Source organism: Hemitrygon akajei, chromosome 19, assembly GCF_048418815.1.
Source record: "Hemitrygon akajei chromosome 19, sHemAka1.3, whole genome shotgun sequence".
Classification (NCBI taxonomy): Eukaryota; Metazoa; Chordata; class Chondrichthyes; order Myliobatiformes; family Dasyatidae; genus Hemitrygon; species Hemitrygon akajei.
In genome coordinates this window covers 62,844,683-62,872,047 of record NC_133142.1, presented here as the reverse complement: position 1 = coordinate 62,872,047, position 27,365 = coordinate 62,844,683, and the positions used below count along the sequence as shown (strand labels likewise).

The window sequence follows — 27,365 nt, the reverse complement described above, 5'->3', positions numbered from 1 at the left end:
TGACTGCTTCCCAATCATATATACATTCTTCCTCTGGGACCAATATAAAGCCAGCTGTATTCAGTAACAGTTAATGACACACACTACTAAAGTTGTATTCAATAACAAGTATTGATACATTTTATGACATTATGTCAATGCAGTCAGATAACACTGGCATATCCAGAGGGAATAAGACTTGGAAATAAATAATGAAATGAATGCATGGAGCTAGGAATTTGATCTTCCAGTTTATTTATACTTGCTTTTTTTAAAAAAAATGTATTGGAGCTGGCTGCAACAAATGTAGTTTTTAGACTAGGAGTGATTCAGATTTCAGTAAATTGTGTAAGAGATGACCTTCAGCATTGAAAAAAACCAAAACAAACAGTCTGCTTCTGCAACTGTTTTTTATATATTTAAAACATAATCAAATAGTGTCCCACCAAAAAAAAATTGTATGCTAAATGTACAAATATACACACTTACAGCAGATTTTTTTGAATACACAGCATTAGGGAAGCCTTTACATGTTCAGACATAAATAAGTTAATTAACATTAGGGGCACAAATTTACAAAGGTTGTCCGATTTATGGATCACAGTGATTTACAAAATGTACTGTTTATATACAAAACATTTCTATTAAAAAAGGTCTTTAGGTAGAACATACATCACTTCAGTACAACAAGCTCAGGACCTGTTGTTGTAAGACTACCATTTGGATACTGCATTTCCAATCAGGCGTTTCAACATTTTCACTGCAATCTGGGGGATAAACAAAGATAAATAACAAATACAAGTTGAAAAACAAAAAGCATTTCAGTGGTAAAATGGTTAGCCTGTACTTTTGTTTCAGCCATTTTAACAGCATTAACTGTTAAACAGCATCTACTGAATCAGGACTGAAGATGGTGATAAATGGGAAGGCATCCATCGTACCCACACCCTCTGAACACACACAAACATGGTGAATGCTCAGATACTGTAATACACTCAAGGATTAAAGTAACCAATAATGCCTGTCTTATACAGGAGGCCACATTCTTCCCTCCACAAAGATAATAAGCAAAAAATGCAATCTCCATGATCTGCTTTTGGTAGTCATTTCAACAGAAGCCTTGACAAAAGCCTGAAATCACTTTCTCTCATTATGCTTCACAAGTGACAGCGGAAAAAGAGGGGCGAAGAGGTATCACACAGTGTTCTTGTAGTGGTTCTTGGTGGGGTGTTTCCCTATTGGAGCAGAATACAAATAATTACCTTGTTAAACTATGCACTACATACAGATCAAGGCTGATGGAATGCAACTATGTCTTCAGCAAACAAGAACGGGTTGGTGTAGGACAGAGAACGGAAGATAAAGGGTTAGCAGTACAAGACACATCTCTTAATTGCTGTCAAGATACCCCTGGAGAATGCATTTGTGTACAATGGGAACAAACAAACTAACATTGATATACCTTTGCCCACCCAGTAATGAGAGAGTAAACAAAATAATTGACCGATGTAGAAGTTCCAGAGGGGAAAAAATAAGATTTTTTAAAGTAAAAATTGAAGGTGAAAACAAGCAAAATAGTTGAATATAATTGTAAGAAAATAGTTTTATGTTATTAGAGAGTAAAGAAATCTCTCCTTCCGGCATTGCCTATCACAGGCCAGGAGTGGATTGATGGTTTTTTCAATTCGTTATTCCATGGATGCCAATTGGAGTCATAGTCCAGTGCAGGTGATAGCATTGACAAAATCCTGTGTGTAATTTACAGCAGATCAATTGAATATTGTTCCAACCTAAATGTTTATTTTGCCAGTCAGGTGGGAAGAATGGATAGTACACTAGATATATTTGTAATTCTTTGATCGAATGTCATCTCTCAGTCCCATTCCATCAGCCAGGTTCTCCAGCTACATATAACAGATTACTAACATTCCACCTGCACTCAATTCCCACTTGTTCTGATTTATAGTGGTGGTGTTAGGTAGGAGGGTGTAGGCAGATCACACTCTCAAACCAAGTACCATAAAATAAAATTAGAAAATATTATAGTACCTCAAACCTGCTCCTTCAATTTTTACTGCTTTTCTAAGCAATATGTAAACAAAAATATTAATTCATAATTGAAACATTAGACCCTTATTTCAGCAGGCTAGCAGAAGCAATTACATTGAAGTAGACTTCATATTTGCTCTCAGTCCAAGTACCTTTAGTGAGGATGAAAGTTTACCTTTTCTTTCTCTAAGAATTAATTCCAAAAATGTAAATGTTAATTGCAGAGAATCATCTGCATTAAAATATTGTTGATTTTAATATGTATTCTCATTCTCCACTTAGAGCTGAGTATTTCTGTGGAAAATTATCTTCCTTCAGTTTAGGCTCACGGCCAAAGGCTACTTTCAACGCATACAAGTACCCACTTCCTAAACAGGTAGAATAATGTACATAATGAAAAGCTAGTTAGTAAATCATTTGGCCAACAAGCAAATGGATCACTCCAGAGTCACTTCACCTCCCTCCTGGACAGACACCTCCTGCTGAAACTCACTGAATATTGAAAGACCTGGATAGAGTGGAAATGCAGAGGATGTATCCTATAGTAAGGCGAGTCTAGGACCAGAGGACGCAGTCTCAGAGTAGAGGAACGTCAATTTTGAACAAAGACAAAGAGGAATTTCTTTCATCAGAGGGTTTGTGGGATTTGTAGCCACCGGCAGCTGTGGAGGCCAGGTCACTGGATGTATTTAAGGTGGAGGTTGATAGGTTCTTGATATGTCAGGGTGTGAAAGGTTATGGGGAAAACACAGGAGAATGGGGTTGAGAGGGAAATGAATCAGCCATGATCAAATGGTGAAGACTCGAATGGCTTAATACTGCTCATATGTCTGATGGTCTCATGTACGCTGCTTGAGTGTCTGAAGAACTTTGTTTTTTCTTTGTGAGCAATTGCAAATTTCAAATGTGAGATATTTATTCCCTAGTAGATTGTACACCCATCTTCAAATGACAGGAGCTTTGTTAAGTGTAGACTTGAGATACAGACTCATTCAGTACCTTTGCATTGTGTCTGTAAATTTACATTACATCCAGTCCCTCAAATGTCAATCCAATATTCTGTTAATAACATTTTCAGCTTTATCAGTTTTTAAAAGTCCTATTTAAAGATCACTTCCCTTGCACATAGACCTCCATTTTTCTTTCATCCTTCTGTTCCAAAAGGTACTTGTCTGTATATAGATATCAAAATAAAATTCAGTAGTGTATTATTTATTAAAAATTTAACATGCTCTAATTTACAAGTGAATGTTTAATAATATCTCCTTTCAAGAATCTCTAGCAAATCAATCTATTGCTTGTCTGGAATAGTTTAGTAGTCTGGCTTCTTAAAACATAACTGAAAGAAAAACTGATTGCAGATCCTTGATATTCCCAAATGCTGATTCATGCACTTTTCATTAGGGCTGCAGGTCACCAGTAACATGGGCAACACACCACAAAATCCATCAGATTTTTTTGGAATTTTCATTGTCAGGCTAGTAATTAAACATATTCTTCTGTGCAACTGGCTCTTAACTGATTAAATCAATTCCCTGCTCAAGATGAACATCTCTGACCATGGCTTTTCTTAAAACAATACAAATTTTCCCCTGATACAAGTGACCACTCAGCAAAGCCTAAGAATATTACAAAAGAAAAGCATGGCACTGAGTCACAAATGGCACATTAGGTTATTGGGCCACAGTACTTGAAACTTTGATGAGCCTAGCACCCAAAGAGCAGCATGAGTTTCCAGGTTCACATCATCTTCTCTCCACATCGCACACTAGTGCATGACGCAGCTACACCATTCACTCTCTGTGACTTTTCATTGACTTGCCACTGGCATCTTCCCTAAAAGAGCAAAAAAAAAATCATAGAGCACGAAAACTGTTATGATGGATTTCATCTGCTGACAGTTATCTAAAAAGTTGAATCCATTTAGTCTTCTGCAATGGATGTTAAAAAGGGTAATGATAAAGAAAAATCAAGTCCATTTCCCTTTCCTTCAGATGAATGGCGTTACAGCAAATAAGTAGCAGTCTCACTATATCAGCCATCTAACTTACCACAGGTCCTTGGTTACACTGCTGTCTAGTAAAACAACTTTGTGACACGAGCAAAGATCAGTTTTGTTTGCAAATCTTTTCTGGTTTTGTTGTTCATAAGAATTGAGTGGGAAGGGATTTTCATTTGACTTCATCATAGAGATAGAAGGTTTGAATTATGGCACTCTTGGTATCAATTGAAAATGCAAAGGAATGAAATGACCAAAAGTTACCACAGTTTAATTAGCTCATAATCAGAGCCATCACAACATAGAAACAAGCACTTTGACTCACTGTTTCTATTCCAGTCATAGTTACTAACTATACTCATCCCACTAGCTTGCATTACTTTCAAGTACTGCCCAGATGCCTCTTAAATGTTGTACCTGCCTCCCACCACCTTCTCTGGCAGCTCATTCTAAATACCAACTACTTTCTGGGAAATATATACCACCTAAATCCTGTTTAAACTCTTCAATTTAGTTTTAGGCATCTGTATCATGGCCTATCAACTTACCTACAACTCTTAATCTTATACACTTTGATAATGTTAACTCTCAGCTTTCTTTACTCCAGAGAAAACAGACTCGGCCTAGTCAAACCTCTCCTAACTCCTCCATCCAGCCAACATTTTTGTGAATCTTTCTGCACCCATTCTACGCTAAACATATTATTTCTGTTCTTCAAACAGTTCACATAATTGATGCTTTGTAAAACAGTAACATGACATCTCAATTTTTGCTCTCAATGCTTCAGCCCACAAAGGCAAGCATGCCATATGCCTTCTTTCAACGGCCCAATCAGTGGCAGAGGAGGGAATAAAAGTACAGAAGGGATAAGACTCCCAAGGGACTATATCTGCTTGAAATGCATCAGCTGCAACTCTTTGAAGACTGTGTTAGGGATCTGGAGCTTTGGTTTGTACAAGAGAGTGAAGAGATCATCGATCAGAGTTACAAGGAAATAGTCACCCCTAAGTTGCGGGAGACGGGTAGCTAGGTGACTGTCAGGAGAAGGAATGGGAAAGTGAATAGGCATCCCTGTGGTCATTCCCCTTATAACAAATATACTGTGCCATTTTGGATATGTTGTGGGGTATGACCTCCCAGGGGATGCCATGGAGACCAGGTTACTGGCACCATGAGTCCATGGTGCAAAAGGGAAAGAGGGGAGCAGTAGAGATAGAGGACTCAATAGTCAGAGGAATTGATATGAGATTCTGTGAACGTGAACAGGACAACTGGATGGTATATTGCCTCCCAGGTGCCAGAGTCAGGGACATGTCCAGATTATGTCCTCAGCACTTTGCAGGGGGAGGGAGAGCAGCCAGATGTCTTGGTACATATTGGTACCAATGATATAGGAAGGAAAAGCAAAGAGGTTCTGAAGAGAGAATTTAGACAGCTAGGCAGAATACCGAGAGGCAGGACCTCCACGGTAGTAATTGCTACCTGTGCCACGCGCCAGTGAGGATAGAAACAGGATGATTTGGTAGATTAATGTGTGGCTGAGAAGTTGGTGCAGGGGGCAGGGCTTCAGGTTCTTGGAACATTGGGATCTCTTCTGGGGGAGGTATGAGCTGTACAAAAGGGACGGATTGCACCTGAACCCGAGGGACACCAATATTTTTGTGGGCAGGTTCAATAGAGCTGTTGGGGACGGTTTAAACTAATTTGACAGAGGGGTGGGAAATGGAGTGATGGGACTCAGGATAGGACAGATGGTAATAAAACAAAGATAGCCTGCAGTCAGACTGTCAAGAAGGGCAGACAGATGATAAGACAAAATTCCAGCTAGCAGGGTGAGTATCAGTGCATTAGGGATGCAGAATTAAAAAGGGTAGCAAATACAGTACTCAAAGTGTTATATCTCAGTTCATGGAGTATAAGAAATTAGGTGGATGATCTTGTTGCACTTTTACAGATTGTCGAGTTCGATGTTGTAGCCATCGCTGAATCACGGCTCAAAGTTGGTTGTAGTTCAGAACTGAATATCCAAGGTTACATTGTATTGGAGGAAGGTTACTAGCATGGGAGGAGCATTAGCTGGTTGGCAGAAAACAGAGAGTGGGAATAAAGGGATCCAATTCTGGCTGGCTGCCGGTTACCAGTGGAGTTCCACAGGGGTCGGTGTTGGGACCATTACTTTTTACGATGTATGTCAATGATTTGGACTACAGTATTAAGGAATTTGTGGCTAAATTTGTCAATGATACGAAGATAGGTGGAGGAGCAGGTAGTGTTGAGGAAACAAAGAGCCTGTAGAGAGGCTTAGATAGTTTAGGGTAGTGGTCACCAACCTTTTTAAGCCCAAGATCCCTTACCTCGGCCTTAGTGAAAGGCAAGATCAACCCCAGATCGATTAGTTACACTCATGCGCACTGGGGCAGAAAAGACCGGAAGTAAAACCCCACAACCCGGAATTAGAAATAATGTATAAACACCAGGGGTACCCGCCCTTTTTTGCACTGCAGGCCGGTTTAATATTGACAATATTCTTGCGGACTGCCTGACAGGGGATGGGGGGATGGGGGGGGGGTGTTAAACATGACCGGAATACAGAGATACTTGAAGCAGGTTTCTTATGTCCAGTCTATTCCGCAATTTAGTTTTCGTGGCTCTCAGCATTTAGCTTCTGTCCCGCTTGCTCACATTTTTTTCTGCTGAAAAAACTCAACGGGTTTGTCTTTAAGTGCAGGGTGCTTGGACTCAAGGTGCTGAAGCAGTTTTGAGTGCTTCATTGCCTCATTAGACAGCCTCCGGGCCCGAACTGCAACCCACCGCCAGATGCCTTGGCCAGGTGTGGCTGGGGTGAGAGGACAAGGCCAGGGCCAGAGGTCCCCATACCGAGGCCGCGGCAGTCGCAGTCCGGAGAGAGCAAGCGACCGAGCAAGGAGTGCAACAGGGCGTGTGCCCGCCCCTCCCCTTGTAGGATCTATCAGCCGATAAAAGTTTGGCTGGAGGGATGACTTTCAGTAGATCGCAGCGAGGTAGCTGCTCTGCTATTTACCAAACCCTGAGCCTGAATTAGGTCATCTGTGAATATTTTAGCACCAGGTTCCCCATGAACATTCGGTGTGCTGAACAGGTTCAGAGGCGGAGCCCATCTGTCTGTGCTCCAAGCCAGTAGCAACAGCACTTTCCGCCGGCTGCGCGAGGGTGTCACTGCGTTTAGGCGACTGATGACCTCGCGTGCGTTCAAGTTCAACAGTGGGCATGTCAGGGAATGAGGAAAGGTGCAGCTGACAAATACCGTTTCCTCACGGCCCAGTGGTTGGGGACCACTGAATTACACTGTGTAGTGCGGGGGAGCTACACGCATGCGCACTGGGCAGAAAGAACTAAATCCCCACAACCCAGAAACAATCTCTCAAGAGTATTTGTGTATTTATTTTTCATTTCTTTTCCCTTCGGGATCTACAGGGAAAGTCTCAAAGATCGACCAGTTGATCGCAATCGACGGGTTGGCAACCACTAGTTTAGGGGAATGGGCAAAGAAGTGGCAAAGGAAATACAATGTTGGAAAGTGTATGGTCATGCATTTTGGTGGAAGAAATAAATGGGCAGACAATTATTTAGATGGAGTGAGAATTCAAAATGCAGCATTGCGAAGGGACTTGTGAGTCCTTGTGCAGGATACCCTAAAGGTTAACCTGCAGGTTAAGCCAGTTGTGAAGAAGGTGAATGCAATGTTGGCATTCATTTCTAGAGGTATAGAATATAAGAGCCGAGATGTGATGTTGAGGCTCTATAAGGCACTCTATAAACTGTGTGCAGTTTTGGGCGCCTTATTTTAGAAAGGATATACTGACATTGGAGAGGGTTCAGAGAAGATTCACAAGAATGATTCCAGGAATGAAAGGGTTACCGTATAAGGAACATTTGGCAGCTCTTGGGCTGTATTCCCTGGAGTTCAAGAGAATGAGAGGGGATCTCAGACACATTCCAAATGTTAAAAGGCCTGAACAGATTAGATACGGTAAAATTATTTCCCATGATAGGGGATTCTAGAACAAGAGGGCATGACTTCAGGATTGAAGGACATCCTTTTAGAACTGAGATGCGGAGAAATTACTTTAGTCATAAGGTGGTAAATCTGTGGATTTTGTTGTCACGAGCGGCTGTGGAGGCCATGTCATTGGGTGTATTTAAGGCAGAGATAGATAGGTTCTTGATTAGCCAGGGCATCAAAGGGTATGGGGTGAAAGCAGGGGTGTGGGGATGACTGGAAGAATTGGATCAGCCCATGATTTAATGGTGGAGCAGACTCGATGAGCCAAATGGCCTATTCTGCTCCTAAATCTTATGGATCTCAAGAGAGTGAACTTGTTGAATGCCTACAAGTAGTCTTAAAGATGGTTTGTCATTAAGTCTACTAGGGGATCAACTATACTGGATTGGGTGTAATGTAATGAACCAGAGGCAATTAGAGAGCTTGAGGTAAAGGAATTCCTAGGAAACAGTGATCATGATATGATTGAGTTCAACTTGAAACCTGATAGGGAGAAAGTAAAGTCTGACGTAGTGGTATTTCAGTGAAGTAAAGGAAATGACATTGGTAAGAGAGAGGAGTTGGCCAAAATAAATTGAAAGCAGGTGCTGGCACGGATGATAGCAGAGCAACAATGACATGAGTTTCTAGGAAAAATGAATAAGGTGCAGGATAGATGTATTCCAAAAACAAAGAAATACTCAAATGGAAAAATAGTACAACCATGGCTGACAAGGGAAGTCAAAGCTAATGTACAGCAAAAGACAGGCATACAACAAAGCAAAAATTAGTGAGAAGACAGAGGATTGGGTAAGTTTTTAAAACCCTACAGAGAGCAACTAAAAGAATCATTAGGAGAGAAAAGATGAAATATGAAAGCAAGCTAGCAAACAACATCAAGGTAGATAAAATCTTTTTCAAGTATCTAGATGAGAGTGGATATAGGATTGTTAGAAAATGCCGGAAAAATAATAACAGGGGACAAGAGGATGACAGATGAACTAAATGAGTATTTTGCATTAGTCTTCACTGTTGAAGACACTAGCAGTGTGCCGCGTGTTAAAGGGTGTGAGGGAAGAGAAGTGAGTGCATTTACTATTACAAGGGAGAAAGTGCTCAAAAAGCTGAAAGACCTAAAGGTACACAAGTCAATGAGATAAACTGTACCTTAGGGTTCTAAAAGAGGTACAATTTCACTACTGATAGAAATTGAGGCAGCATTAGTAAAGATCTTCCAAGAATTTTTGGACTCTTGCATGGTGCTGGAGGACTGGAAAATTTTAAATGTTACTCCACTCTTTAAGAAAGGAGGAAAGAATTCTTGTTAGCCAGTTAGCCAGACCTCAATGCTTGGGAAGAATTTGGAGTCACTTGTTAAGGATGAGGTTATGTAGTATTTGGTAACACAGAACAAGACAGAACAAAGTCAGCATGGTTCCCTTAAGGGAAAATCTTGCCTGATAAACATGTTGGAATTCTTTGAGAAGATTACAAGTAGGGGATGCAGTGCATGTTGTATATTTGGATTTTCAGAAGGCCTTTGACAAGGTGCCACACAGGAGGCTGCTTACCAAGTTAAGAGCCCATGGCTTAACAGTAAAGTTACTAGCATGGTTACAGCATTGACTACCAGTGACTAGTGGTGTTTTGCAGGGGTCAGTGTTGGGACCACTACTTTTTATGCTGTATATCAATGATATAGATGACGGAATACATGGCTTTGTTGCTAAGTTTGTTGAGGAAACAAGAGTCTGCAGAAGGACTTCGACAGATTAGGAGAATGGGCAAGAAAGTGGAAAATGAAATACAATTTTGGAAAATGCATGATCATGCACTTTGGTATAAGAAATAAATGTGCAGACTATTTTCTAAAAAGGGGAAAATCCAAAAATCTGAGATGCAAAGGGACAGGAGTCCTCGTGCAGAACACCCTAAAGGGTTAACTTGAAGGTTGTGTTGGTGATGAGGAAGGCAAAATGCAATGTTTGCATTCATTTCAAGAGGTGGAGAATATAAGAGCATGGATGTGGTGCTGAGGCTTTATAAGGAACTGGTGAGGCCTCACCTTGAGTATTATGAACAGTTTTGGGCTCCTTATCTAAGAAAATGTGAGAAGTACGTGGTGAACCACTCACAGAATTTTTCCTCCAAGACAACCACTTTGAAAAAAGTGGTCGCCGAGGCTCTGGCAGAGTATGGCACACACAAAAAAATCTAAGAAAAGATGTGCTGGCATTGGAGAGGGTTCAGAGAAAGTTCACAAGGATGGTTCCGGGAATGTAATGGTTATCATATGAGGAACATTTGATGGCTCTGGGCCTGTACTCGCTGGAATTTAGAAGGATGGGGGGGGGGGGGGGGGAATCTCATTGAAATCTTTCAAAATGTTAAAACACCTAGAGAGAGCAGATGTGGAAAGGATGCTTCCCATGGTGGGGAAGTCTAGGGCAAGAGGGCACAGCCTCAGAATAGAAGGGCACCCATTTAAAACAGAGATGCAGAGAAATTGCCTTAGCCAGAGGGTGGAGAATTTGTGAAATTTGTTACCACAGGCATATGTGGAGGCCAGGTAGTTGGATGTATTTAAGGAAGAGATTGATAGGTTCTTGATTGGCCATGGCATCAAAGCTTATGGGGAAAAAGGCCAGGAAGTGGGGCTGATGAGGGGAAAATAAAAGATCAACCATGAACGAATGGCAGAGTAGACTTGATGGGCCAAGTGGCCTAATTCTGCTCCTATGTCTTATGGTCTTCAAAATCCTGTCTATCTGTGTGGAACTATGGACATGCACTCAAAGATCTGTTTTACAATATTTCCTAGGGCTCTGCCATTCACTGTTTTTCCTGCCTTGAGTTAACTTGCCGAAGTGTATCGCTTTGCATCTGCAGAGTTAAATTCCATCTACCATTCCATTGCTCAATTTCCCAATTGAACTATATCCTGTTATAATTTTATCTATTAACATTTACTTGTTAAACTCTGAGGAGTTTTATCCAGTGCCTAAGTTGAGGAAACTTACTAATTTAATCCATAGCTTATGTTTAATTTACAGAGAGGCAATAGATATTACAGTTCATGTGAGGATAAGGAAGATAAAATAATCACAAATGTGATTCCTATTTGATTTGTTTAACGAAGTGGATCTCATTAGGAAGAATCTCTTTGATCAAGTTCAGAATGAATTCATTTAGTTTACTATATATGCCTGAACAGCATTGCCAACATTTGGACTAATGAAACATACCAGGGAGTAAAGTTTGAGGATCCATCTGGAGTACCACCATTCTGACCTCCACTCCCTGCAAAAGAAACATTTTAAACATTTGTTCCTCGGGAAAAAAAAGCCATAATTTTCAATTTTATCTATCTGACCTTCTGACCATTTTTCAAAGGAAGATGTTACTCATTTTTATGGTATTTCTCTGGTAACACATCTACAAGTGAAAAACTTCAAAAAATATACAAGTTGTTAACCTCGACTCATTGAAAAATACAAAAACTGCTGTCAAATACCTGCAATATTTTCCTAAATTGCTTACAAGAGTCAACATTTACCAACCTAAAACATCTGAAAATTAATTCAATGGCTCAAATAAGCCAGAGAAGCATACACAAGTACTTCTCCAAACAGCATGGTTTCCATTGCTCTTTCTAATACTACAATGGAATGGCAAATTTGATCGACAGATCTTTAATGAAAAAAATCAAAATAACTGGTAAATGCTGGAAACCTGAAATAGAAACAAGAAATGGTGAAAATCCTGCCTGACATGTTCAGTGTGTTTTTTGAATTCCATCAAGGATGGAAAGGACTTCTGTTAAATACAAACCCCATTTCCAGAAAAGTTGGGATATTTTCCAAAATACAATAAAAACAAAAATCTGTGATATGATAATTCACGTGAAACTTTATTTAAATGACAAAAGTACAAAGAAAAGATTTTCAATAGTTTTACTGACCAACTTAATTGTATTTTGTAAATATACACAAATTTAGAATTTGATGGCTGCAACACACTCAACAAAAGTTGGGACAGAGGCATGTTTACCATTGTGTTACATCACCTTTCCTTTTAATAACACTTTTTAATAGTTTTGGAACTGAGGATACTAATTGTAGTAGATTTGCAATTGGAAATTTTGTCCATTCTTGCTTGATATAAGACTTCAGCTGCTCAACAGTCCGTGGTCTCCGTTGTCTGATTCTCCTCTTCATGATACGCCATACATTTTCAATAGGAGATAGATCTGGACTGGCAGCAGGTCAGTCAAGCACATGCACTCTGTGTCTACAAAGCCACACTGTTGTAGCCCGTGCAGAATGTGGTCTGGCATCGTCCTGCTGAAATAAGCATGGACGTCCCGGGAAGAGATGTTGCCTTGATGGCAATGTATGTCTCTCTAAAATCTTAATATATGCCTCAGAGTCAATGGTACCTTCACATACATGCAACTCACCCACGCCGTGGGCACTGATGCACCCCCATACCATCACAGATGCTGGCTTTTGCACCTTTCGCTGATAACAATCAGGATGGTCGTTTTCATCTTTGGCATGGAGAACTCGACACCCGTTTTTTCCGAAAACTAGCTGAAATGTGGACTCATCTGACCACAGCACACGGTTCCACAGTCTTTTGGTCCATCTGAGATGAGCTCGGGCCCAGAGAACTTGCCGGCGTTTCTGCAGAGTTGATGTATGGCTTCCTCCTTGCGTAATACAGTTTCAAGTTGCATTTCTGGATGCGACGGACTGTGTTAAGTGACAATGGTTTTCTGAAGTACTCCTGAGCCCAGGTGGCTATAATTGGTTTCTTAGGCAGTGCCGCCTGAGGACTCGAAGATCATGTGCATTCAACAGTGGTTTCTGATCTTGCCCTTTACGCACTGAGATGTCTCTGAATTCTCTGAATCTTTTCACAATATTATGTACTGTAGACATTGAAAGACCTAAATTCTCTGCAATCTTGCATTGGGAAATGTTCCTTTTGAACTGACTAACAATTCTCACACGAATTTTGGCACAAAGGGGTGAGCCACGACCCATCCTTGCTTGCAAAGACAGAGCCTTTGATGGACGCTACTTTTATATCCAGTCATGATACCTCACCTGCTACCAATTAGCCTGCTTAATGTGGAGTCTTCCAAACCGGTGTAACTTGAATATTCTGTGCACTTTTCAATCTTATTTTAACTCTGTCCCGACTTTTGTTGAGTGTGTTGCAGCCATCAAATTCTAAATTTGTGTATATTTACAAAATACAATTAAGTTGGTCAGTAAAACTATTGAAAATCTTTTCTTTGTACTTTTGTCAGTTAAATAAAGGTTCAGGTGAATTAACATATCACAGATTTTTGTTTTTATTGCATTTTGGAAAATATCCCAACTTTTCTGGAAATGGGGTTTGTAATATTGTGTTTGTGCATCACCCATTAATGGAACAGGTTCTATTTCTTAAGTTCTTTTGGATGAGGTCAGGTGTAGAAGACAACTGCAATAGAGAGGTGGAAGACAATAAGAAATAATAAAGTCAAATGACTGAACCACTTTGGAATGTGTTGCTGTAACTGAAATCAATGTTATTTCAAAAAGGTTCACATCACATCTGTATAGACATTGGGCTAGGATTTATATATTTATTTAGAGATACAACATGGAACAAGCACTTCCAGCCTAATGAAGCTCACTGCCCAGCAACCCACTGATTCAACCCTAGACTAAGCACAGGACAATTTACAATGACCAATTAACATATTAACTGGTATGTCTTTAGACTATGGGATGAAGCTAGTGCATCCAGAAGAAACCTATGTGCTCATGGAAGGATGAACAACCTCCTCACAGAGGATGACGGAATTGAACTTTGACACCTTGAGTTGTAATAGCATCACACTAACTGCCATGCTACTGTGGCACTCCAAATGAATGATCTTGGCTGTGATCCCATCTAAAACCTACCAACAATATTGATAAATAGCAACTTGATTCAAGGGTTGCTGCTGAAACTGGACGTCAGTGATTCACCATCGTTAGCTACAGTGCATGTCATGTCAAAAGCAACATGAAGCTGCATCCTACATTAAGCCTTTAACAAGGTGCCACTAAACAAAATAGGAGCCCATATATTACAGGAAAGACACTAGTATGGATAGAAGATTGGCTGACTGGCAGAAGACAGAGTAGGAATAAAAAGGGGGGCCTTTTCTGATTGGCTGCTGGTGACTGGTGGTATGCCACAGGAGTCAGTGTTGGGTTTGCAACTTTACACGTTACAAATTAATAACTTGGATGATGGAATTGATGGCTTTGTGATCAAGTGATACAAAGATAGCTGGAGGGACAGGTGGTGTTGAGGAAGGAGGGAGTCTCTAGAGGACTTGGGCAGATTAGGAGAATGGACAGATGGAATACAACAACACACACAAAATGCTGGAGGAACACAGAAAGTCGGGTAGCATCTACGGAAGGAAATAAGCAGTCGATGCTTCAGGGTGAGACCCTTCATCAGGTCTTCATGGGAGGGGTATGCTCCAGGTGAGGTTCAATGGGACAAGGCAGAATAATAGTTCAGCATGGACTAAATGAACCAAAGGACCCGTTTCTGTGCTGTAGTGCTCTACGACTATATCCAAAAGAGAACAAATTGTAGAAACATCACTAAATGATTTAAGTGCTCTTACTTTGTTGTAAAACAGGGACTAATCCAGACTGCAAGTATCTTCACTTAATGTAAATAACACAACAAGTTTTACAGATGCTAACATCTTTAGTAAAGTATGAATTGCAATTATTTTATTTTTAAAACTGCTCCAGATTCCACACGTTCCAACCTTCTCGCAGGAAAGCGGCATCCATCATCAGGGACCTCCACCACCCAGGTTATGCTCTCTTCTCATTGCTGCCATCAGGAAAGTGGTATAGGAGCCTCAGGACCTGCATCACCAGGTTCAGGACCAGTTATTACCCCTCAACCATTAGGCTCATTAACCAGAAGGAATTACCTTCACATGCCCCATCATTGAACAATTCCTACAACCTATGGACTCACTTTCAAGGAATCTTCATCTCACGTTCAATATTTATTGCTAATTTACTTATTATTCATTTTTCTTTTTGTACTTGCAGTTTGTTGCCTTTCAGTGATCTGGTTATGGTTATTATTCTGTTATAGATACCCTACACACCCCATCCACTGGTTGTTCCTTGCCAATTATACTCAAAGATCTAGTACTTTAAATAAAAACATTATATTGACTCCCTTCAAATCTACAATTTTTTTCAAACTATTGTGTTATCAAAGTTCAAATTTATTATCGAAGTACACATGTAACCATATGCTACCCAGAGATTCATTTTCTTGTGGGCATTCACAGTAGATACAAAGAAATACAACAGAATCAACAAAAAACTGCACACAAAAAATGCGCAAAAGGTGGTAAACTGGGTAGGTGGGTAAGTAGGTAGATAAATAATTAATAAATATAGAAAATTTGTAGAGTACTAAAAAGTGAGTCCATGGTTTGTAGAATCAGTTCAGAGTGAAGTTACCCCTTCTGGTTCAGGAGCCAGATGGCTGAAGGTTAATAACTACTACTGAATATGGTGGTGTGGGACCCAAGGCTACTACCTAATGGCAACAGCAAGAAGATGGTGGGGAGAGCATAGCCTGGATTGTGGGGGTGGGGGTGTTCTTGATGATCGATCCTGCTCAATGGTGGAGAGGGCTTTACGTGTGATTGCCTGGACCATATCCACTACTTTTCATAGGCTTTTACATTCATGGGAATTGGTGTTTCCATAATACCGGGCTGTAATGCAACCAGACAGGATACGCTCCACTGTGCAGCATTACAATTTTGTCTAAGTTTTAGAGGACTTCCGGTGGCTGTAATGGAGTAGATTGCACTAGCTACGTGCTCCGAAATTATTTGCTTACTTTGCTGTTTAAACCTATCTCAGTGAGAGCCCCATGAGTAGAAAGCTGTCAAAAAAAGAGACTACTTTAGAGACTTTGACTGAAGTGTTTCAACAAATGTCAGAGAAACTCGAAAAATTGGATAAACTGGATGACTTGGAATCCAAGTTTGATTTGTTACAGAATTCCTTCGACCTGGTTAAATCTGAACTGAAAACGCTTAATTGGAAACTTGGAAGTATACAGCAGACTGTGAATGACCACAAAATTCGTATTAAGCTGCACAAAGAATCTTTGCCGGTGTTGCAGAAGGATATCGAAGGTTTCAAGAAAATTTCTAAGGAACAACTTTAAAAATATGACGCGTTACTGAAGAAACTTACAGATTTGGAGACCAGGAACCGAAGTTGCAATATCAGAATTCTTGGGCTTCCTGAAAAACTGGAGGGTAATCAACCTATCGATTTTTGTGCGCAAATGCTGAAAGATTTATTCCCTGATATATTATCGGAACTACCAAAATTTGTGCGCGTTCACCGAGTTACCCCGCCTAATTGGGATCCTCCCAAACCTCGCTCTATTATCATTCGCTTTTATGACTATCAGATTAAAGAACAGATCCTTTGCGAATCAAGGAAGAAACGTATATTACAATTTCGTGATCAACAGTTTCGGATCGTTCAAGATTATCCACCGGAAGTTCTAAGAGCTAGACAGGCTTTTAAAGAGGTCATGTCTGATCTTTTTAAGCTTGGCTGTCGCCTTTCTCTCAGAGATCCGTGTAAACTCAAGGTTACTACTTCTGATAATAAGCTTTCTTGGTTTACGAAGCCTGAAGAAGCTAAGAAATTTTTACAACATCTCCATCCTTAAATTCAACTTTAAGTTGTTTTATATTAAATGTTTTAATTTCAGGTGTTCAATCAAGTATTTGGTGCTTTGTTGATAACAAGGTTTCTTGGTTTTATGAAGTCTTAATCATTTGTTTGATTAAGTAACTGGTGCCTTGTTATTTTTCAAACTATGCAAAACATGCAGGCAAACTGCATCCATTTTGTCTTTTGCTGTTTTTCGCAGCTCTTTTTAAACAATACGTTATGTTCTCTCAGTGTTATATTGATTTTTACCTTTGTTATGACCCCAGCCCCCTCCTTTGTGAGATTCGCAAGAGCCCTAGTCAAGGGGGGGTCAAATGACCCAAGAGAGAGAGGGAGATGTGCTGAAGACCACGTTCCCCCGGGAAGCAGAATAAAGCGACTCTTTGAGTATTGTCTCATGAAGACCACGTGTAAAGCCCTCGGGCAAAGTGGGCTGGTTGAGAGAGAGATTGACACCGGCGATCCCGTGAGGAAGTATAAAGGAGGGTCTGGGGGGGAGGACCCCTTCAGACGCACCAGAAGACACCCTAGAAATCCTGCGACAGCGTTTTGAGAGCGACAGCCGGTGGTGGGGTTCGTGTGCGTCTTTTCCTTGCCTGGGATTGGTGACCCCACAACGGAAGAACGGCTTAGCTACAGGGGAGGCCACAGATGAGCGTTCATTCCCCCAACGAGGCTCCGACAAACCGAACTCTTCCAGGTTGGAAAACCGGTTGGGTAACTGTTTCATCCCCATCTCTCTCTCTCTCTTTCTAACAAAAGTGCACCAACGTGACACCACAACGACGGCAGCGGGTGGAACTGCAGTGACCGCAAAAGACTTTTAAATATCCAGTAAACAATATATATCTACATTACCCCTAGACAACGATACTTATTTCTGATTGATTATTACTATACCTGTGCTTTAGATTGAGTTGTGACGACGTATATGATCTGAATGTTTTGTATTAACCATACGTTTGTGCCCCTTTATAAATAAAAACGTTTGAAAATAGTAGCATCAGGCTTTAGTGGACTCATCTATCTTTGCTGGTAAATTACCCGGTTACTGGGGAACGTAACACCTTCCTTTTAGTAATTTGACTGAAAGTAATTATGTAGGGTGTACATGTAGTAATTACTGAGGAATGAAACTATAGGGTGTTTTGCTTTACCTTAAATTCACTCAGATTTTTCCTATCTTTTGATTATTTATATACCTTTCGGTCTTATACTGTTTTTCAATAGTATACAATATTCTATATTTCTTGTTCCTGGTTTTTGGTTTTTTTCATTATTTTGCCATTTTATCCTTTTTTTTCCCTCTCCCTTGGATGCCTTAAATTAAGTCATGTAGGAAGCTATCTAAACCACTTCCCTTTTTAATTATCTTCTATTTGTTTCTTTACTCTTTTTTGCACCCGCGAGTATATGCTGTTTTACTTATTAATTTTCCTTATTTGATTTTCCTTATGTCTTTCTTTTTTTACCGAGACTAATACTTATATTTTCCCATGGTTTTTTTTCGTAATTAGCAAACTTATTTACTTTGATATTTTGTTTTTGTATGTATGTACGTATATATATATATATATATATATATATTTACAATCGTTTATTCAGCACAGCTATACATATATATTTTCTGGAGCCACCGGAATGTTAGAATTAGAATTAGTCTTCAGCCTCCCTTGGCTGATTTCTCTCTTTGGGGGGAGGGAGGTGGGAAATGGGTTCTTCTATAAAGCTGATTGGATGTTTTTACTGTTTTACTTATTCACTATCTACATGTCTGTGATTACCTTTTATACATTACTAAAGGATACTTGATGGATTCTTTTATGAATATACTCAGTTTTAAAGTGAAAGGTCTAAATAACCCTGTTAAACGAAATAAGATTTTCTCTTATATCCGGAAACTTAAAACTCATATAATCTTTCTCCAAGAAACCTATATTCGTAAAGATGATATTTCACGTTCTTTCAAAGGATGGAAGGGTATACATTTTCACTCACCCTCTCAATCTAGATCGAGAGGCATCTCTATCCTGTTTGATCAGAATGTATCCTTTATTCAACATAATGTAATTTCTGATACAAATAGATGCTTTGTTATTGTTTTGGGTAGTCTTGAGAATAAACTAATCGTATTTGCGAATGTATACGCTCCAAATACAGATGACTCCTTGTTCTTTGAACGTCTTTTCTCTTTTCTGCCTGATTTGAATTGGTATTCCTTAGTGATGGGTGGAGATTTTAATTTTTGGCTGGACCCTATATTAGACCGCTCTTCAAGTAAAACCCGTCACTAATAAATCAGTCCTACTTTTTAAATCTTTTTTATCTCAATGTGGTATTCTTGATGTGTGGCGTTTTTTATACCCCCAAGAAAAGGAATATTCATATTTCTCTCAGGTTCATCATATGTACTCTTGGATTGATTGATTTTTTTTTTACAGATAGAAACTTGCTTCCACTGGTACGATCCTGTGATTATAAGGAGATTGCTTTGTCTGATCATGCACCTGTGCTTCTGGCTTTAAGATTACCTGTTTACTCTGTACCAAATAGAAGTTGGTGTTTTAACTTATCATTGTTACCTGATAAAAATTTTCTAAAGTTTTTGGAAAACCATATTACTTTTTTCTTTAAGGAAAATTTTAAAGGAGATACTTCTGGTAATATAGTCTGGGATACTTTTAAAGCATATATTCATGGAGAAATTATCTCTTACTCTACCTATATAAAGAAAAAAGCTGACAAAGAAAGGTCTGACCTAGCAGCGATATTAAAAGATCTTGATCGAAAGTATGCCCTATCTTCAGATCCAAATATATATAATAAGCGTATTGAAATCCAATCCAAGTATAATCTTCTGCTGACTTACCCAATTGAACGACAGCTGCTGAGAGATAAAACTCAATTTTACATTCACGGGGATAGAACTGGTAGTTTATTAGCCAATCGCTCAAAATCTTTTACAGTTAATCATCAAATCACAGAAATTTTTAAAGATAGTGGAACTAAGACATCCGACCATTCTGAAATTAACAACGTATTTAAAGACTTTTACCTTAAATTGTATCAGTCTGACTCTTCAGATGAACGCTTTTTTCAGTAATATCAACATTCCTACATTGTCTGCTGATAGCCTAACACAGTTAGATCAGCCTATTTCCAATGAAGAAGTGGCTGAGGCTATACGTGCTTTACATTCTGCTAAGACCCCAGGACCTGATGGCTTTCCTGGGGAGTTTTATAAAACTTTCACTACGTTACTTACACCTTATTTATCCTCTGTTTTATCAGAGTCCTTTAAATCAGGTAAACTCCCTCAATCTTTTTATGAAGCTTTTATTTCTCTTATTCTTAAAAAAAAAATAAAAATCCAGCTGAATGTTCTTCAAACAGACTGATTTCTTTATTAAATGTTGATGCAAAAATCTTATCCAAAATCTTAGCTCGAAGACTTGAAAATATTCTACCATCTATTATATCACATGACCAGACAGGATTTATTAAAAATCGTTATTCACATTTTAATATACGTCAGTTATTGAATGGGATATATTCACCATCCAAAAAAATATCAGAGTGTATATTATCCTTAGATGCAGAAAAAGCCTTTGATAGGATTGAGTGGAATTATCTTTTTAAGACCTTAGAAAAGTTTAATTTTGGGCCTAATTTTATTCGTTGGGTTAATCTACTTGTCTCCTACCGCTCAGGTTATTACTAACTCCCAAATTTCTAAGCCCTTTAAATTACGGTGGGGAACTAGACAAGGTTTTCCTCTTAGTCCTCTACTTTTTGCTTTAGCTATAGAACTCTTAGCAATAGCACTTCAAGAATCTAAGGACATTCCTGGTATACTAAGAGAAGGTATGTCTCATAAAATTTCATTATACGCTGATGATATTTTACTTTTTATCTCTAACACTGAAACTTCTTTACCTTTGGTTCTTTCTTTAATCTCCCAGTTTAGTTCTTTTTCAGGATATAAGCTGAACCTACATAAAAGTGAGCTATTTCCTTTAAATGACCTAATGTCATCAAATGCCAAATTTCCATTCCAAGTTGTTACAAGTCAATTTACATATCTAGGTGTAACAATTACTAAAAACTTCAAGAATTTATTTAAAGAAAACTTAAACCCCTTATTGCATTATGTGAAAAAGACGCTTTCTAAATGGTCTCCTCTTTCTTTATCCCTAATTGGCCGAATTAATTCGATTAAAATGAAGATTCTTCCTAAATTTTTATATCTTTTTCAGGCCTTATCTATTTTTATTCCTAAGACGTACTTTGATTCTTTAGATTCAATTTTAACCTCTTATATTGGAAATAATAAACAAGCTCGTTTAAGTAAAGCTTACTTACAAAGAAATAAAGAGATGGGTGGACTAGCCCTACCCAATTTTAGGTTTTACTATTGGGCTGCCAATATAAGGAATACTTTCTGGACCTATTATATTTATCGTAAAGATTGCCCATCATGGGTCTCCTTAGAAGTTAATTCTGTAAAAAATTCCTCTATTGTCTCTCTTCTTGGATCATGCTCTTCTTTTTCAGCAAATAAAACAACAGATAACATAATTGTTAAGCAAACTTTAAGGATCTGGTCTCAATTTAGAAAATTTTTTGGTTTAGCCAATTTTTCATTATCATCTCCCATTCTCCTTAATTATTTTTTTTATCCCTTCCATGACTGATACAGTCTTTAAAGATTGGGATGAACTAGGTATTAAGAGTTTTTGGGACCTGTTTATCTCAGGATCTCTTGCTTCATTTGACCAATTGTCAAATAAATTTGCACTCCCAAAAACACATTTTTACAGATACCTTCAAATTAGAGATTTTCTACGTTTCCAATTAGTTACTTTTCCTATAGGTCCTGATAAAAATTTACTGGACAATCTTTTAAATTTAAAACCTTTTGTTAATGGTTCTATTACCGGTATCTATAACTTCTTGATTGATTCTAGACAAGACTTTTTAGATAAAATAAAAAAAGCTTGGGAGGATGACCTAAATTGTCATATTTCTGATGATAGATGGAATAAAATTCTTAAACGGGTTAATAAATCATCTTTCTGTGTTTGTCATTCTCTTCTACAATTTAAAGTGGTTCATAGAGCTTACATTTCTAAACAGAAGCTCTCCAGTTTTTACCCGAATGTTTCTCCACTTTGTAATAAATGCAACTCTGCTGATGCCTCTTTAATTCATATGTTTTGGTTTTGCCCTACGATTGAAAAGTTTTGGCGGGAAGTATTCCATACCTTCTCACAACTTTTTAGGGTCCAATTTGACCCAAATCCCCTTACTGCCTTGTTTGGTATTATTGCAAATGAAGTTATAACTTTAAATACTCCTAACCTACAGGTTTTAGTTTTTACCTCTCTTTTAGCAAGAAGAGCAATCTTGCTTAAATGGAAGGAGTCTACTCCTCCTACACATCTTCAATGGCTACGTGATATTATATCTTATTTAAATTTAGAAAAGATCCGCTGCTCAGTCTTAAATTCGAAATCTGTTTATGATATTTAGCGACCTTTCCTAAATTACTTTTCCAATTTATAAAGTTTAACAGTGCACAGACTTTTATGTATATTTTTATCTTCTCTTCTTAAGTGAATATGTTTTTTTTTCTAATTATCCATTGTCATCCATCAGCTTTTTTCTTTGGTAGTTGGTAGGGGGTTGACTTTTTTTTATATTAAAAAAAATTATTTTATGATGTATGACTTATCTTTAAATTTTTGATTACAGAGTGGTATACCTTTATGTGTTATGCTATAACATTTTGATCAATTTTATTACAACATATGAATGTACACAAGTTATGTTGAGATGTATCTATGTGTTGCACTCTGTAAATCTTTTTTTCTTCTGAATAATAATATTTAAAAATATTGTAAAAAGAAAAAAAAAGAAAAGAGGACATGCTAAGCCTGTGATAATATCTAAGAAGGTAGAACCTCTGCCCTGCCACGTTTATAATGGCAGTTAAGTGTTGGTCCCAGGAACAGATCCTCTGAAATTATAATGCCAATGAATTTAAAGTTACTGACCCTCTCCACCTCCTGGGGAATGGCTCATGGACATTTCCTCCTCCTGTAGTCAATAATCAGCTCTTCGGTTTTGCTGATATTGAGTGAGATGTTGTCCTTAAATTTTACTAGTGTTTCAAGCTCACCAGAAGTATTACTTCTCTGATATTTTTTTTACTAATGCTGATTTTCTCAGACTACTACTTTAAAAGCCTCTGCTTTTAGAAGTTTTTCTTATCTCCCCAAACCCTAACTGCAGAATCTTGTCTCTTTCTCTGTTCTTGTCACAGGTACCAATATGGACAAAGATTTCCAATTGCAACACACACAAAATGGAGGATCTCAGCAAATAAAGTATAGAAGTTTCAAAGTTAAAGTCAACCAATTTCTAACAAAAGAATTATCCAGTTATTCCTTTGCTTCTAGAACTAATGTTTTGTTCAAAATGGTTGCTATACCCCTCTGTAAAATAACTTGTTAAAAACAATTTGTTGTCATAGAGAAGTACAGTACAGAAACAGGCCCTTTGGCCCATCTATTCCATGCCAAAAACCATTTAAATTGCCCACTCCCAACAACCTGCACTGGGATCATAGTTGTCCATACCCCTAAAATCCATGTAACTTTCCAAACTTCTCTTAAGCGTTGAAATCGAGTTTGCATGCACCACTTGTGCTGGTAGCTTATTCCACCCTCTCACAACCCTCTAAGTGAAGAAGTTTTCCTCTTGTGTTCCCCTTAAACTTCTTAACTTTCACCCTTAAGCCATACACCCAACCTCAGTGGAAAAAAGCCTGTTTGCATTTACCTTATCTATACCCCTCATAATTTTGTATATCTCTATCAAATCTCCTCTCAACCTTATACATTTTAAAGAATACAGTCCTAACCTATTTAATCTTTCCTTATAATTTCTTATAATCCTCTAGACCCAACAACATTCTTATAAATTTTCTCTGCACTCTTTCAACCTTATTTACATCTTTCCTGTAGGTAGGTGACCAAAACTGCACACAATACTCCAAATTAGGCCTCACCAATGTTTTATACAACTTCAACGTAACATCCCATCTCCTGTACTCAAGACATTGATTTATGAAGGCCAATGTGCCAAAAGCTTTCTTTAAGATCCTAACTACCTGTGATGCCAATTTCAACAAACTATGTACCTGTATTCCCAAATCCATCTGTTCTACCACACTCCTCAGTGCCCTGCTGTTCACTGTGTAAGACCTACCCTGGTTGGTCCTACAAAAGTCTGCAATTTTCTGCCCATTTTTTCCAGCTGATGCAGGTCCCTCTGCAATCCATATCCTTCCTCACTACATCCCCAATCTTAGTATCATCTGCAAATTTGCTGATCCAGTTAACCACATTAACAACCAGATCATTGACATAGATGGCAGTCAACAAAGGACTCAGCACCGATCCCTGCTACAGGCCTCTAGTCAGAAAAGCAACCTCTACTACTGCTCTCTGGCTTCTCCCACAAAGCCAATGTCTAATCCAATTTACTACCTCATTCTTAAATGCTGAGTGACTGAACCTTCTTGACCAGCGTCCCATGCAGGACCTTATCAAATACCTTGCTGAAGTCCATGTAGACAACATACACCGCCTTACCTTTATCCACTTTCCTGGTAACTTCCTCCAAAAACTGCATAAGATTAGTTAGACATGACCTACCATGCACAAAGCCATGCTGACTATCCTTAATTAGTCCACATTTATTCGAATACTTTACATCAGGTCCCTTAGAATATCTTCCAATCACTTTCCCGCAACTGACATCAGACCAACTGGGATTTAATTTCCTGGTTTTGTTTACAGCCTTTTTTTAAACAATGGAACAACACTGGCTATCCTCCAATCATCTGGTACCTCTCCTGTTGCTAAGGATGATTTAAGTATCTCTGCTTGGTCCAGCAACTTCTGCACTTGTCTCCTGTAAGGTCCAAGGTAACACCTTGTCAGGCCCTGAGAATGTATCAATCCTGATTTACCTAAGGGTAGCAAGCACCTCCTCTTCTATAATCTGTACAGAGTCCATGAACATGATGCTGCATTGCCTCACTTCAATGGACTCCACAGTAAATACAGATTCAAAGAATGTGTTTGAGATCTCCCCCATCTGTTTCGATCCACACATGGATTACCATTCCGGTCTTCCAGAGGAAGAATTTTGTCCTTAGCATTCCTTTTGCTTTCAAAATATCTGTAGAATTCCATAGGATTCTCCTTTGTCTTGTCTGCTAGAGATACTTCATGCCTTCTTTTACCCTTCCTGATTTCTTTCTTAAGTGTTCTCTAGAATTTCTTGTACCGTGTACACACCTCATTTGTTCCTACTTGCTTAGACCTGCTATGCACCTCCATTTTTCTCTTTACCAGGGCCTCAATATCTCTTGAAAACCAAGGTTCCCCAAAAGGTTGTGGTCAAATATTGCTGGACATACTAAGGATATGAACATTACTGCATTGTTTTTAACTTAAAAAAACAAATTGTCTCAATGTGACTGCACTACATTTAAGGTCTATATCTAAAATTAGATTATAATCACTAAAACAAATATTTAACAGGAATCAGGAACAGAGTTCACTAATTTCCTCATTGGTAACAGACCATTTTTAAATCCAACCCTAAAAAGAAGTCTTAATTATTCCTAAGTACAGAAATTAAAACAAAAAAAGGGGAAATATTCTCCAATGAAGCTGATCATCATCTTGATAATGAATGTAGACACTACACAAAGCTTTAAAAATGTTTGAATCTTACTCCGTCTCGAGCTTCTGGTGAGCGAGAAGAGTAGAAACGTCATGATTAATTACTGGAGCCAACATTCCTTATTGCTGTCAAATATTATTCTTGCTCCGCGAGATTACCTGCTATTTATATCTAACCTTATTGGCCCACGATCGTCATTGAAGTGAGGGTTGAAGAGGGAGAGAGAACGGAAACATAAATAACCGCGCAGAAATTATCTATAGTGAGAATTAACACAAGAAATTTAAGCAATTTGACACCAACGTTCTGGGTCACTTGTTCAGGATTAGCAACACCCGGATTTAATTACACTGACCCGAGTTCGATGCCACAAACGTCTGACGGAGTAAAATCCAAAAGCAGAGCTGCCTTCGCATTACCTTGCCTGTAATACATGTCGTTGACTGTAGCCCCGTGGTACTTCCATGCCATATGAATGGCCACCAAGCTGCAAACCAACCAACCCAGAAGGATTTTGAAGATTGTGACCCTCATGTCGTTGGTGCTCCAGTCCTGGGCGAACTCGCTGCAAAAAGACACGACGCTCTCCAGAAGGCCAGAGAACAACCCGAGATCCCGCGGTAACTCCATCTCCGCTCCCGGCGCAGCATCACTCGCGGAGCGGAGGTGTCCTTTCCAGATCGCTTGTTTTTATTTCCCCCTGCGTCCTTGTGTTTCTTCCCAGTGAGTCTGCCCAGTAACAGCAACAGTGATAGCCGGAGCAGCGCGCCGTCTCATGGCCTTTCCTCACCACCGCTGCCGGCCGCCTCAAAACACACTCCAACCACCCGCACTTTCGACACGGATGTCCTTCAAACAGTCTCCTTGTTAGCTTACGCTCTATTTTCCACATGAGACATCAATTTCAAGCCGGGAAAAATTGTATAATTTTTTGCCAGATGCACAGTCTTGTTCTTACTTTCTTTCTTTAAGATGTAAATTGCCGTCACTATCCACTTATGTACTAATGCAAATCATAAACTACCTGCAGGTTGGAGGCGCCCACTTACGGTATCCAGAAAGGTCTAAACAACATTACTTAGAAACAGGGAGTGCGATTCAGTTTGACTTGGGTGACCAGTCATGAAATAAACAAAATGCCTAACGTAAGTGGTGCAAAATTTCCCCTTATTCACTCCATATTTCACAAATTGAATGGAGAATTTGCTTTAAATTCTCCGTGGGCTCCGAGGTACTTAAATTGAGAGCAGATCCGGAGATACCTTGAGACCAGGCGAGCCGCGGGCAGTAGGTCAGTGATAGGGTAAACGAATGGATGGTATGGAGGAGGTCCATTCCACTCACCGTTTTCATTGGACTTGTGTATTCTCCTGTCGAAGAGACTTGAAGTTTCCAGTGCCACCTGGGAAATACCCTCTCTATTGTAATGAATCTGGGACCAGGGATTCTCGTTAGGCGGTGAGAAAGTCACATTTCCCCCGAAGACACTGTCAAAACATCCTTTGGAGGTTTTTCTCTGTCCTTCTCTGACCGGTGACGCAGCCTGGACTGATTGTGTTAGAAGCCTAGGGATAGAAATAATGTAGCATACGCAGTAGAGCTGACCATGCCTCAATATTGAGCGTGTTCGTCTGGGGTGGGGTCACATTCATTGGTCGGTTTTTCCTGAATTTGAAGATAATACAAAGTAAAGTACTAGTGTTCTGGGATCCCTGCTCCACGTTATCTAAGTCGCTGAAGCAAACAGAATGGTGAAAGTGTG

General features: G+C 39.1%; 2 protein-coding genes across 3 annotated transcripts in view; one reads left to right on the top strand and one right to left on the bottom strand.

The window, feature by feature from the left end:
• Positions 1 to 27,365, top strand: part of LOC140741988 (glycerate kinase-like) — a 223,377-nt gene that overhangs the window by 76,398 nt on the left and 119,614 nt on the right. The gene's annotated exons all lie outside the window — the stretch shown is intronic.
• Positions 376 to 27,365, bottom strand: tcta (T cell leukemia translocation altered). Of its 2 annotated transcripts, none has more exons than XM_073072639.1 (3): positions 25,959 to 27,365; positions 11,294 to 11,348; positions 376 to 3,864 (listed from the first exon to the last, which is right to left on the bottom strand). In XM_073072639.1, exons 1-3 carry the CDS (start codon positions 26,231 to 26,233, stop codon positions 3,769 to 3,771), a joined length of 426 nt encoding a protein of 141 aa, XP_072928740.1. In that variant the 5' UTR covers positions 26,234 to 27,365; the 3' UTR covers positions 376 to 3,768. The 2 variants fall into 2 exon arrangements, with proteins under 2 accessions (XP_072928740.1, XP_072928741.1); XM_073072640.1 differs by having other exon boundaries at positions 26,023 to 27,359.

Bases quoted from the DNA above. Each gene is read 5' to 3' on its own strand.
- tcta (XM_073072639.1), bottom strand. From the start codon at position 26,233: ATGGAGTTACCGCGGGATCTCGGGTTGTTCTCTGGCCTTCTGGAGAGC. The intron at 11,349-25,958 runs GTCAGTGTAATT...TTTCTTTTGCAG, and splicing joins GTTTGTGGCATCGAACTCGG to GGAGTGGAGGTCAGAATGGT. The intron at 3,865-11,293 runs GTATGTTTCATT...TTGCTCTTTTAG, and splicing joins TCCTCAAACTTTACTCCCTG to GGAAGATGCCAGTGGCAAGT.